General features: G+C 36.8%; 1 protein-coding gene across 1 annotated transcript in view; it reads right to left on the reverse strand.

Annotated features, from left to right (window-relative positions):
• Positions 1 to 560: 560 nt before the first annotated feature.
• The window catches only part of LOC121737846, a 32,131-nt gene continuing 19,057 nt past the window's right edge, over positions 561 to 13,634 (reverse strand). The window contains exons 4-13 of the mRNA XM_042129579.1: positions 10,907 to 10,996; positions 10,264 to 10,440; positions 9,077 to 9,303; positions 8,569 to 8,770; positions 4,065 to 4,354; positions 3,488 to 3,619; positions 3,116 to 3,212; positions 2,861 to 3,028; positions 2,211 to 2,373; positions 561 to 900 (exon numbers count right to left, since the gene is read on the reverse strand). Of these exons, the coding sequence (XP_041985513.1) occupies positions 735 to 900; positions 2,211 to 2,373; positions 2,861 to 3,028; positions 3,116 to 3,212; positions 3,488 to 3,619; positions 4,065 to 4,354; positions 8,569 to 8,770; positions 9,077 to 9,303; positions 10,264 to 10,440; positions 10,907 to 10,996 (1,712 nt within the window). The 3' untranslated portion in view covers positions 561 to 734. The remainder of the gene's footprint in view (positions 901 to 2,210; positions 2,374 to 2,860; positions 3,029 to 3,115; positions 3,213 to 3,487; positions 3,620 to 4,064; positions 4,355 to 8,568; positions 8,771 to 9,076; positions 9,304 to 10,263; positions 10,441 to 10,906; positions 10,997 to 13,634) is intronic.

Genomic DNA, 13,634 nt, shown 5'->3' on the forward strand with positions numbered 1-13,634 from the left:
GTACCTACGTTTAACAAAGCAAGACGGCAAAAATTCGTGGCGTATAATTGAATGTATAATAAAAAAAAATACAAGCAGGTGGATATTTACAAAAATGCAACAATGTTTCTCTTTTTCCAATTGCAGAGCATAATGGGACTCAGTGGCGCACAATTCTAAGTTTACTAATGCTTAGTTGTAAAGTAAATGAGTTTTTTTAGGTTGGGTTGCACCAACTAACTATAATTGTAACTTTAACTACAATGCAAAATGTCAAATCTTTGGTTACAGTTAAAAATGGACGCCATCAAGACGCCATATTTAACCATAACCATAGAGCTCGACAAGGTTTTAAATGCACGTGGCGAAAAAAGGAACTGTTATTGTTACGCTGTCACACTGACCTCTATAGAGGTTAGTGTGCTGTCATCATACAAAAACGCCATTTTTGACAGTTCTCCTTTACCAGCAGCGCCCCCGCCCACGTTCATTTATAACCTCGTTGGACCAGCTGTCATCTGTCAATTCTCCGGTCAAAGTTAAGGTTAAAGTTAAATTTAGCCTTTACTATAACCATAACTTTAACTTTAACCACGCCTCTGGTGCAACCCAACCTTAGAGTTATTCATTGTGAGAAGCGTTGCTGTAGCTTCAAATGAAAAAATGTGCTCTAGTGCTGCAATCGGAAAACAGGGTTTAATTCTAGTATAATGCTCTTATATTCTTACTTTTCTAGAACATTGTACAATGTACAGCTAGTGTTGTTCTGGTGTTATGATGATGTTAGTTTTGACGTTGCCTCTAGTGATACCGAATATTAGCTTTCCTTTCGTCGACTCTAACGCCGCGTAGATATCCCCCGCGCTGTATACTGGAGCACCATTTATAGTTGTGACTATATCTCCTGGTTGTAGACCGGCACTGAAAGAAAAATTCACCTAAGATATTTGTTTCCCTTGCTAACGTAAAGTTTTACATTATGTTTGGAGACGTCATACCATTTAATTGAAATCAGTTCAACGGTTCAGGCTTCAGATACTCGATTTCACACTTACTTTTAACATACGTATGGATAAATATATAGAATTTATAATAAAGTTACAGTTTAGTATACAATGTTTTTTCCTTGTATGATATGTTAGACAAGTGGCTAAATAGAGGACAAAACTAAAACTTCTTTTTAGGGTTCCGTACCCAAAGGGTAAAAACGAGACCCTATTACTGAGACTTCGATGTCTGTCCGTCTCTCTGTCTATCTCCAGGCTGTAACTCAATAACCGCTATAGCTAGACTTCTGAAATTTTCACAGATTGTGTATTTCTGTTGTCGCTATTACAACAAATACTAAAAACAAAATAAAATTAATATTTAAAGGGGGCTCCCATACAACAAACGTTATTTTTTTGCAAGTAATTAATAATGGCAACAGCTAGGCACTTAAAATTTACGTAAAGGTCTTAGTTATATGTCTACTTTAATAATAAATAATAATATTTAAATAAAATAAAAAACATGGGGGGCTCTCATACAAAAAAAAATGTTGGCCTATTTTTGCTCTATAAAGGTACGGAACCCTTCGTGCGCGAGTTCGACTCGCACTGGGCCGATTATTTTTTTCGTAGCTATCCATATTAACGTAATGAATGCGAAAGCGTGTCTTAGTAGTCTGTCTGTAATCTCTTCAGTTCAAATTGGACCAATTTTGATAACATATCTATATACTTTCAGTCACCAAAATGACATAAAATAGTTTTTATCATTTTAAAATACAGGATTATTTTTTCACCAGTACAATAAATTTTACCACGTCATTGGTATCGATAATAGAGTATATTTCACTATTTTTTTTTTCTATTCAATTAATTTATCCTTTATCCAATCTTATTAGATTGGGCGCATTAATTACAAGGCGACAACGGGTGCATGAGGTAGGGGGCGGCGGGGTGGGGTAAGCGATCGGCCGGCGCGGGGACAGCGCACGAGTCGCCTCAAATGCGTAATACATCTACATTTTTTAAGTTTAGCAGACAAGTCCAGGGCTTGATATTTTTGTTTCTTTTTGTTCCAAAGGGGTAGTAAAAAAATCGCTAGTATTTTTTATTTTTGACAACTATTACGTAGGTATGTTGATTTATTGTACTGGTGAAAAAATAATCCAGTATATTGGTCCCTACTGATAAATGAGTTATCTGGAAACATCTAGTAATGTTATGATACATAATTCAGCTCACTTGTACGCCGGTGATCCAACAATGACCTTCCACACCAATATCCCATGCTGAATGTCAGACATCTCCGGGTTCCTCATCTTGAGCTCCATAAGCATGTGCGGTGTGAGGGACAGCATCGTTATACCGAGATATCTCTTCGATACGGGCTGGGTTTTTGATGACGCTGAAAAATAATTATTAAATAAAAAATTATGCTTAACACCTCCATTGTGGGTATCGCAGACACAATAGATTTTCAATTGTTATGCGGCAGCCGGCTGCCGCTTGGAGATTTATGGGTTAAAGTTTTTCCTTACATTTATGTCATTAAGATTTAAGAAGATAAAAATCATCTCTCTATTGTCTGTCAAAACAGGGTGAAAAATAAAGAAGTGATAAAACAGAGAACTAAGTATCAAAAATAGAAAAAGAGTGTGTCCACTGTCCATTGTACAGTTTATTATGAAAATAGCAGCACTGAAACAACTTTAGACTTCTATGTTTCTTTGAGAAACAAAGAACCAAACATTTGCCCAAACATCATGAATTAGCCCATAAAAGAATAAAAAGAAATTAGTCATCTTAAAGTAGTATCACTTTTTTATGTCACACCCTGCACATAAATGCCTCATGCATAAATAAATACATAAAAAAGATTATTAAAGGTTTACCTTTCTTCAAAAATTCCTTGACATAATCAATAGGTATGGCAAAGGATATCCCCGGTACAACCTTCATACTGTTGATACCTATTGCTTCCCCGTCCAGATTCACCAGTGGACCGCCGCTGTTGCCAAATGTTATAGGAGCATCTGTTTGAATATACACCATGTCTTTGCCTGAAAAATTAAAAAACAATAATAAACTTAATATTGTCTATTTTATTTTGACTAAATGACCAATGGTTAAAAACTATGGACTTTTACCATGTAATCCCAACTCTTGACTCCCTCTCTGTGTGGAGCTGACGACTCCAGCTGTCACTGTGTTACTGAGCGAGAGTGGACTACCCATCGCTACTACCTGCAATCAGCATGGAAAAAATTAGGGTTTCTGGTAAGACACAGCAAAAGGACGCTAGCTAACCTGACCAGACTCACATGAGAATGCATAAAACTAGTCTGTTAGTCTGTATAATATTATTATTGCCTTTAGACAATTTATTCCATATTCAATGTTCTTCGTTTTTCCTTTACAAAATAGTGTTGGAACTGGCACTAACTCATTAATATTTGATGTTAAAGCAATCAGAACACAACAGCTACCAAACAACTACACTTTACAAATAAAATACAAACCCACTCGCCAGGCTTCAAGTCAGCGGAAGACCCCAGTTTGACAGTGGGCAGGTTTCTGACGGGTATCCGTAAGGTTGCCAAGTCTGACACCTGGTCAGAGCTCTCTACAAACGCCTCGTGGGTCGAACCATCCTGAAATTGTTCAAGTAAGAAAAAGTTGTTTAAGTCAATAGAGCTCTATAATAAAGATTTCAAAATGGACAGTGAATGAAAATTCATCATGTATATTTGGTGAACCAAACTTACTGTGAAGTATAAAAACTAGAAAATTTAAATGAAGTATGATTTAGGTAAAGGATCGAACACATCCACACGAGAGCACAGGTCTTCCATATAATTATTAATACAGGGAAGATCTTGCAATGCGTATTCCGATGGCCTGTACCACTGAAATCATTCTTTGTATTCAAAAGAAAGGTAATTTCACAGGCAATAAAATATCCATATACCTTCAGCAGTTAAGAATTAACCTTAAAATGTATTATTTTGTGTAATTACTACACAGCTGTTAAATTTTTTTATACTTACAGCTGATGCAAGGGTCAAGTAATGATTTCAACATAGACAAGTCACTTACCATAAGCTTAACCTGTATAGCCGCATTTGGTTTGTTCACAACCACATGAGCGTTGGTTAAAATCAAACCATCTGGATCCACGATGAAACCAGAACCATTTGACAGTGTCACCGCTTCTCCGGTTAATAAATTTATTCTTCTGGAGTCTTTTATCTCTATATACACTACTGCGGGCGCCGCGACCGCTACTACATCAGCTATGAAGTTGAATTTCTCTCTTCTGCCTTTCAAATCGATCGGAGTAGCCGCTTGGAGCCTACTTCTATAGCTGGCATAACCTATCACACCAGTAGCGACCAAGATGCCGCCGAAAATATAGTTGTTTTTGGACTCTTTGTGATTGTTATAATGTTCTCTAAACTGTGCCAACCGGGACAAACTTCTAGAATTTGCATTTAAAATGTTTTTACTTGATAAAAATTTATAAACACTCCGAACAGCTGACATTTTTGCAATTTACAAACTGAAAATGACATAAGACATTTGTGATTTGACTTCCGTTTGACAGAAAATGACGACTTGGTTTTTTGGGAGAATGTGAAAGAGTGATGTTGTGTTTTTATATTATTTTCCTAAAATTGTGTTATCTGGGTTTTTAATGTGTAATATTGGTAGGATATTAACCATTAAATATTCGTTATCGTGCACAAGTGTGGGAGAGTGATGTAATAACCAGAAACGTGCTCTTTTGTGTTCCCTCCAAAACTCCATCAAAAGTTTCAGTAAAGCGTCCTACCACTTTACTGAATCGACCGACTTGACTTCTTGACTGTATTGACTTTATACTTAGACTTTGACTAGACTTTAGACCTGACTGACCTGACGATAATATATAAAAAATTGTATTATAGAATATTGTTTTACCGCCATAATATTATACTCGACACTGGCCATGGTTATAGCCGAAGTGCCATTATATTAAAAAAAAAAAAAAAAAAAAAAATGACGACTTGACAGTTTGTAGTTATGTCAGAACTAGTGAGGACCATCTTATTTATGGTAAGGCTTAAAAATAGCCGCTAATAGATTTAACCGATTAAAAAAGGTAATATTAGCCATGTTCTTATTCAATACCTATATTTTGAATCGTATTAGTAATAAACGACGTTACATATAGCAGTAACATGTTTATTTTGAGTATTTTTGAGTGAATTTCTAAGTAAGTACAATTATTATTTTGCTGTAAGTACAATATTATGAAAATAATCTTTATGCTAGTAGAAATTAATGGACTAATTACTCTTAGAGCATTAATGGTTTAAATTGGTATTAAACCAATTTTAAAGCTCTAAGGAGTAACTCCATCAATATTATATTCAATTTTTATCCATACGTTTAAAATTTTGGCAGCTTTCAGAAATACATGGTGACTTTAAAAGGTTTCTATTATATTTTAATCAAGTAAGTAATTATTATAACACAAACTATGCGAAGGCTGCCGCTAATATTTAAGCATCTTCTTTAGCTATTTCTTGCAGGGCTTGAGGTAAACACAAAAAACTTCTCGAATAACTGTATATTTATTTGTATGGATAATATAATTAAAACTTAAAACTATGTACAGAGCGGCCAAGTAACATGTTGTTAATAGTGCTCGGTAAGTCGGCATAATATTATGATTTCATATTATAATCCTTCAATTTAAAATATTACCGAGCACTACTAACACAATGGTCTTGTTACTAGTATGATCTATAGCAAAGATAATATTACTTATTCATAATGATTATTATAGCTAAACGGAAGTTTGCATGTTTAACTTTAAGGTATTATAGGAACTATTTTATATTAGCTAAGTATATAAAAATCTTAGTCCCAATAGTAATAATTGTTACGCCTTTCTAATAACACTAGTTATACAGCCAACACAAGATCTTGTCTAAGTCTGGCACGTCGGAAAAGTCATATATGGTAAGGACAGCAACTCTTGAACGATAACGCTGTATAAATATTATTATTAGTAAGATGTAAAACTATATTTTGATTTTTGTGGTCGAAGCGAGCTTTGACCACGAATTATACACATTGCCTTGTCAAACTTTTTATACACACACCATTAAATGGTGTGTAATATTTCGATAGATACATCAGATCAAAACATATAAGACTAGAATACATACATAATTAAAATTACAGCTTAAATGATCGTTGCTCGTCGTAAGGCGCATCATTTCTAGGATAGAAACTGTCAACTAAAGAATAGATAGTTTACTTCAAAGATAGCGGCAAAATTGGAAAAGACAATAAAATTAGCTCGATTCGATTCTTAAAGTACTATCATATTTATCGTGTATTATAGAGGTCAGTGTATTTATCATATAGATATAGGTACCATAAGATAATATGCTTCTTAGCTTTTCACTTCATAAAATAATCCCTTATATTATGCATTAACTACAATATATTACATACATTGTCTACATATTATACTATACATCGATGTCCGAAACTTTATCAAATACTATAAATAATATTAAATATATTAAAGTTATACATTTTTAGTGAGTAAAAGTACTCATATTGTCAGATCTATTATTGATAAATGATAACTTAGCTCTTATCCAACGGCTTAAACATTTTTTTATAACTGCGCAACAGACAATTGATGCACAAGCTACCGTCTGTCAAGAAAGTGAAGAAATTAAAAAGTGGCAACATCGTAGTGTCACCCCTTTCAAATCAATCTAAGAAAAAAGGGATGACACTACAATGTTGCCACTTTTTAATTTCTTCACTTTCTTGACAGACTATATGTTTTAATTTGTTTGATATGTTCGTATAGCCCGACAGACAAAACATTGAAAAGCCTATTTATTATGTAACTCGTTTTACTAGCAAGGAGGTATTATAATATATACAAGCTAGCTATTTATTTGCTGTTATCAACATGATAATATTGAAACCGTCATAGAATATAATATTAAATAATTGCAAACTGTCGGAAAGTGCACACAAATAAAATGATAATATAATGTAAAATAAACATTTTGTGACAGACTGTAAATATCGAGACAATAAAAGTTATTGTTCTCTTTGATACACTAATCCCTCTTATCATTTTAAATATGCATGCTTTGTACAGATAATATTATATTAATGATAGTAAAATGATCAAAACAAGAATACAATACATTACTTAAACCCCCTACATAATATAGACTAGAGCAGGGCTTCCCAAACTGAGCGTCGCGACGCCCCGGGGCGTAGCAACATTGTCCCAGGGGCGTCGCATGTCAACACAACCAAATCAGTTTCAGAAGCTATGCTCAGAAAAGCAAGTGCATCCTTCACATTAGCCAGCCTTGCTGGCTTTAATATCTTTCATTAATATTTTTTATGCTTGTGTTTAGATTTGGTCATTATTTATGTTACTTTACTAATTACAATATTGTCCAAATAGTGTTTTATGATAAACTATTTTGGGTAGGCTAGTTCTAAAATTAGATCATTATTTCCTAATAACAATATTGTCCAAATAGTGTTTTATGATAACCTATTTTGGGTAGGCTAGTTCTAAAATTAAAAAGTATTTTTGGGGGCTAGGCTGAGGGGAGTCGTAAAGAAATGGCAAAGTCCCAAGGGAGTCACAGTACATATTAGTTTGGGAAGCCCTGGACTAGAGGTATAAAATTGTATTCAATATAATATGATATTACTGCAATGTTTTCATGCTAGAGGCATCAGTCATCACCAGCGTAGACAGTAAACAAAATAGTTTTGTTTGACAACATTTCTGTCAAAATTCTGATATGACGCGTGCAGCTGCTGCGCCCTCTGCTTTGCGTTATATTCCCTACTACAGATAAAACAAAAATCAAAAGACTGCTATTTATTTACCCTTTACAAATAAAAATATCCTCACTGTATTGTATACATATGTTATACTTAGTTATAAAATATAATATTGTCCTTGTCTTTTATTACTTTTCAAGTGTAGATCAGTCAAAGGTAAAGTCTATCAGCAGCCCTACCATGAGTTTAAAGCTATAGTATTTGTCGATACTCGATACCGACTACGTAAATTTTTAGTATGGCAAATTTTACAGCGCCTCTAGCGGTCACTTGCGGAACTGAAATCGCCATACTAAATATTTACGTAGTCGGTATCGAGTATCGATAAATACTATAGCATTAAACTCATGGTAGAGCTACTAAAGGCAGATGGGTGACCTACGTAGTTTGGTCGAGTTACGTCAAACCCTGCCGACAGATCACAATTAACATTGAATTGACATGATCCGACCAAATGACATCGGTTTGTCAACTGCCTAGGAATCAATTTCCTCGATGGTACATTGACTGTGTAACAATCACGTCTGTATAGCAACAATTTTATATATAGCCACAACTGTCAAATTATGTGATGTATTACAACAATAAATTGGTCCCACAAATTTTTATTTCAACTTAGCCATTTACCAGTAGATTTCGTCTAAGTCCTCGATTTTACCGTCGCTTATATTAACCATTAAACTTAGCCATTAAAAGTGCGTCCAATCCTCGCAGCCGCAGTGGTATTCGGCTAAGCCGTTCTCGGCTTTACCGTTGCTTATTTTACCGTTAATTTCTGGGGTATACTTGTAGAATACTTCGCAGAAGGCCGAGTCGTCTCTCGGTAAATTGAAACCGATGTGTCGGGCCGCGAGCCAAGCGGCCCCCATAGCACTTGAAACCCGTAGCCTGACTAATTCCAAGTTGGTTTTCACCTGAAATTATAAGGTGAAGTAGTAACACATACACATAGGTCAAAGCAAAGTTTTTATCTCGGAAAAATATAACGTTCATCATTTTTAGCCATTAAAGGTACAATTCCGTGCATCGCGACAGTCGTATACAAGCCGCGCGCGACAATAGTCATTGTATGAAAATGTATGGTACCGTTTCTAACTTTGACAGACGCGCGGCTTACGGCTGTCGCGATGCACGGAATTGTACCTTTAGTATATATTTTTAATTCACCTCCTCCAATAAACCCTGTCACAGATACGCTCTTAGTAAGCCAATTAACTGACCCGTCTCATAGCCAAGTGCTTCAACGCGCTATGCTTCATGATCGGCCAGCTCTTCCACACTGAACCTACGCAGACCACCCTTATACTGTCCCGGGAACCGTTCTGGCCCTTCACCTTCTCGGCTAGGGCGGCGATATGGGATGCCAGGGCGGCGCCCGCTAGCCCGAAGAGGTGCTGAGCTAGGGCGTCGCCTTCGATGGCCAATTGTGACAGCTTGAGGGTGAGACCTGAAAGAATAGGATTTATTATTTTTTAGTTGCTGCGCCTTGTGGCTATTTGTTAACTAGCTAAAAGCCGAGCTTTGTAAGGGCTCGCGTCGTCACACCTTGAGTCCTTGACTGACCGATGATAACACATCTACATATAAATAAAAATTACTATGTTAAAGCACAAATCAATAGGCATGTATACTGTATATACCACAAAAGTTCAGGTTGTGAAATATACTAGGGCTCGCTTCGCTCGCCCTGAATATCTTGCCTTTCCGTCTACGTATATGAAGAACGACGAAGATTGCATATGATTTAACCAAAGTTCTGGAATTATAGATATTTTCGATATTTTATTTGCTGCTAGGTTGGCAGACTTATACAAAGCGCCACCTGGTGGACTCGTGTTTTCAAAAACGGAATTGTGACCACAGTTGCCAGCACTTTATTATATAAGGTTGGGTTGCACCAGAGGCGTGGTTAAAGTTATGGTCAAAGTTATGGTTATAGTTAAGGCTAATTTAACTTTAACCTTAACTTTGACCACAGAATTTGACAGAAGACGTTGCTGGTCCGACAAGGCTTTATAAGAACGCGGGCGGGGGCGCTGCTGGTAAAGGAGAACTGTCAAAAATTGTGTTTTTGTATGATGACAGCGTTAGTTCCTTTTTTCGCCACGTGCATGCAAGCCTTGTCGAGCTCTATGGTTATGGTTAAATATGGCGTCTTGATGGCTTCCATTTTTAACTTTAACCAAAGATTTGACATTTTGCATTGTAGTTAAAGTTATAGTTAAAGTAAGTTGGTGCAACCCACCCTAAGAGAATGTGCTGAACTATAGGCGGCAGCACACGACAATCGTGCGGTGCGGCACTGTGTTTTTCTTATTTCGACATAGTAAGACGAGAAAATTACACATTTATGACCCCCCTCCCCCCCTCATTTTTTTCCTTATTCTGTACCACTTATCACATTTACCTGCGAACTGTGACTTGTCGAAGTGTTTATACGCGTGCGGCAGCAGGTCGGCGCGGTTCTCGCACTTGAAGTGTTCTCTAATGGCAGCCCATACTCGCGCGGTGCGGTGCGGCGCGCGGCGTAGACCGTCTTCATCGTCGAAGACTGTTTTGACGGCGGAGTGGGAGATCCAGTACGCTGGAAGATAAACATTTCACATAAGAGAGTAATAAGTAAAATAAGAAAGAAAAAAAATTACCGTTCAATTTCACGGACCAATCACGTTTATGGATTCTATAAGGGTCAATTCAGACCGCAACGCGACGCGTAGATGCATTTCTAAATGTATAATATGGATTTGGCAGATTCGCGGGACGTCTCGTCGTTTACTCTACCTTACCCCGATATACCTCTGTCGAGAGAGAACCGTACATTTTTTGGCTACAAAAACTTTTCTATGTCTTCTCTTGTCTGCTGAGTCAACGCGACGCGTAGATCTATTTTGTATGAATTTGACATGAGTTGAGCATGAGATATCGTGCAAATGTCAAATCCACACAAATTTAGAAATGTACGCGTCACGTTGCGGCCTAAATTGACCCTAAATTAAGTAGGTCTCCCATCTGCCTACGAATCAACTTCTCTATCCTAAAGGTATACGTACCACCTCCCTCGTCTCCGAGCAGGTAACCCCAACCGCCGCAGCCGTACTGCTGTCCATCCGCTGTCCGAAGCAGCGCGTTCGATCCTGTGCCTGCAATACATCATGGTACTGGTGGAAAAAGCACAAATAAAATACTACGTGTAATAAAATACTACGTGCACTTTTTCCACTATATTCATTAATTACTACTCCTTTCCTCTGTGGATGAGTATTCTACCTATAACTACGACTTGAACAAGCGACCAAACTTGTTCAAGTCGTAGTTATAGGTAGCATATAAGTCATAACTCATTAAGGTTGCGTTGCACCAACTAACTTTAACTACAATGCAAAATGTCAAATCTTTGGTTAAAGTTAAAAATGGACGCCATCAAGACGCCATATTTAACCATAACCATAGAGCTCGACAAGGTTTTAAATGCACGTGGCGAAAAAAAGGAACTAACGCTGTCATCATACAAAAACGCCATTTTTGACAGTTCTCCTTTACCAGCAGCGCCCCCGCCCACGTTCATTTATAACCTTGTTGGACCAGCTGTCATCTGTCAATTTCTCCGGTCAAAGTTAAGGTTAAAGTTAAATATGCCTTGACTATAACCATAACTTTAACTTTAACCACGCCTCTGGTGCAACCCAACCTAAGTATGGATTATTCAACAATTTTAAGTTGTTTGCAAATCTGGGATTTTTTATCCTGGGTTTATAACACTTCAATTTGTGTACAACAACAATATAGCATGATCCACGCGTCGGATATGCAAACAGCTGATATGCTATCGGCGATAACGCGTAATTAATATTTGACAGATTGTTGGCGCGAGCGCTTGTTTACAAACTAATTGTTTTTCAGATGGTAAAGAAGGCAGTGAGCCAATGTAAAAACAGGAAAAGTTTTTGCAAAACACGAAACTCTTATAGATTCGTCATGTCTGTCTGTCTGTCTGTCTGCCCGTCCGTATATCACAGCCACTTTTCTCCCAAACTATAAGAGCTAGGCTATTGAAACTTGGTAAGTAGATGTAGTCTGTAAGCCGCATTAAGATTTTGATACAAAAATGGTAAAAATATTATTAAAAGTTTTAGGGGTCCCCATAGGTACAACTGAAACAAAATTTTTTTTTTCATCTAACCTAATGCGTGTGGGGTATCTATGGATAGGTCTTCAAAAATCATATTGAGGTTTCTAATATAATTATTTTCTAACCTTAATAGTTTGCGAGAGAGACTCTTCCAAAGTGGAAAAATTAGTGTCCCCCCCCCCCCCTCTAACTTCTAAAGTTCATGATAATTCTAAAAAATTTGTAAATTACATAAAAACTACCAACGAAAATTGGTTTGAACGAGATCTAGTAAGTAGTTTTTTTATAAGTCCGCGCGTCATAAACGGTAAACCTTAATTTAAATTTCTTTAAATCAACTGAAATACAAGAATAAATCAAAAACCTTTAAATTTCATAGAAATTAAACTTATTGCTGCTGCGGAAGCCTTCATGGGCGAGTCCAATTCGCACTTGGCCCGTTTATCCCCCTTTCGCAACGCGCGAGAACTTAAAAAAAAGTTACTTTTCAGCGCTGCTACATCTCGTCACGTTGCGGTGTGAGCTGACCTTTAGAGCTTTTAGCATCGATGTGGGCCCCTGTTTTTGCAATCTAGGCCATGTGCAAAACACTCGAGTTATCAGAGGTCACTGGAGGTTATCTGATATAGGGCGGGGAATGAGGGCGGCTCAGGGGCACATAAGGCCGGAAGATCGGGGTTTTTGGCCTTTGGAAACATACTAGAGTCTAGAATCTAGATCGAAAGGGAAGATATTGAATGGTTGGAAGTTTTCGGCCTTTGAAGATAATTATATGAGTTCGAAAAGTTGAAAAGAAAATTACAAGATCGAAAGCGAAGATATTGCATGTTTTAATGGCATCTTTGAATTTTTTGGCTTTTAAAAAATACCTGGTCAGAAAGAAAGCAAGTTGGAGCGAATGCCGATGCATTGCGTTTCTACAGGGTATAACAAAAATAAGCGATAATACTTTAGGGTGTGTACGTGTTCCTTGTAGAGAGTTCACTGTGAAAGTAGCAGCGCTAAAAGACCAAATTTTTTTCACTTTTGTATGGGGAAACTCGTGACGCTCGGGCTCTTGCCCATATAAAAGTAAAAAAAAAATTCGTCTCTCAGAGCTGCTACTTTCACAGTGAACTCTCTACAAGGAACATGTACACACCCTAAAGTATTATGACTTATTTTTGTTACACACTGTATACGTCGTCGTTCGGACTACGCACAAGGGAGCAATGTTGCTTCGCTCTAGTGGCCAAATTCTTAACGACAAGTAGATATTGCCAAAACCTTGCACTTAGCAGTCTTAAAATAATTATTGCGTACGTATAGCTTTTCATCTTAGATGCCAAGTGTTAAAAGGATAAAAAACGCTAATAAACACTTCATATACTTAATATCGGTTTTAGTATTTAAATAGCTGACCCCGACAAACTGGATTTCTACACATAATATTATATAAGTAATTGGTTATAAATATTGAATTTCGGTGATTAGCTCCAAGGATCTTCGGTCGCATCGGAAGTAAAAACTTCCGAATAAAAGAGACAAAGTTAAAATGTGTTTATGGCGGACGACGTTTTAAAAAAAAGGTAGTCCTAACAAAGGACAATAGGATAGTTACTTTAGTTTAGTAGACAGTGTACTTAGGACTAGGAGTAAAAATAATAATC

Source organism: Aricia agestis, chromosome 21 (genome assembly GCF_905147365.1).
Source record: "Aricia agestis chromosome 21, ilAriAges1.1, whole genome shotgun sequence".
In the NCBI taxonomy this organism is placed as follows: domain Eukaryota; kingdom Metazoa; phylum Arthropoda; class Insecta; order Lepidoptera; family Lycaenidae; genus Aricia; species Aricia agestis.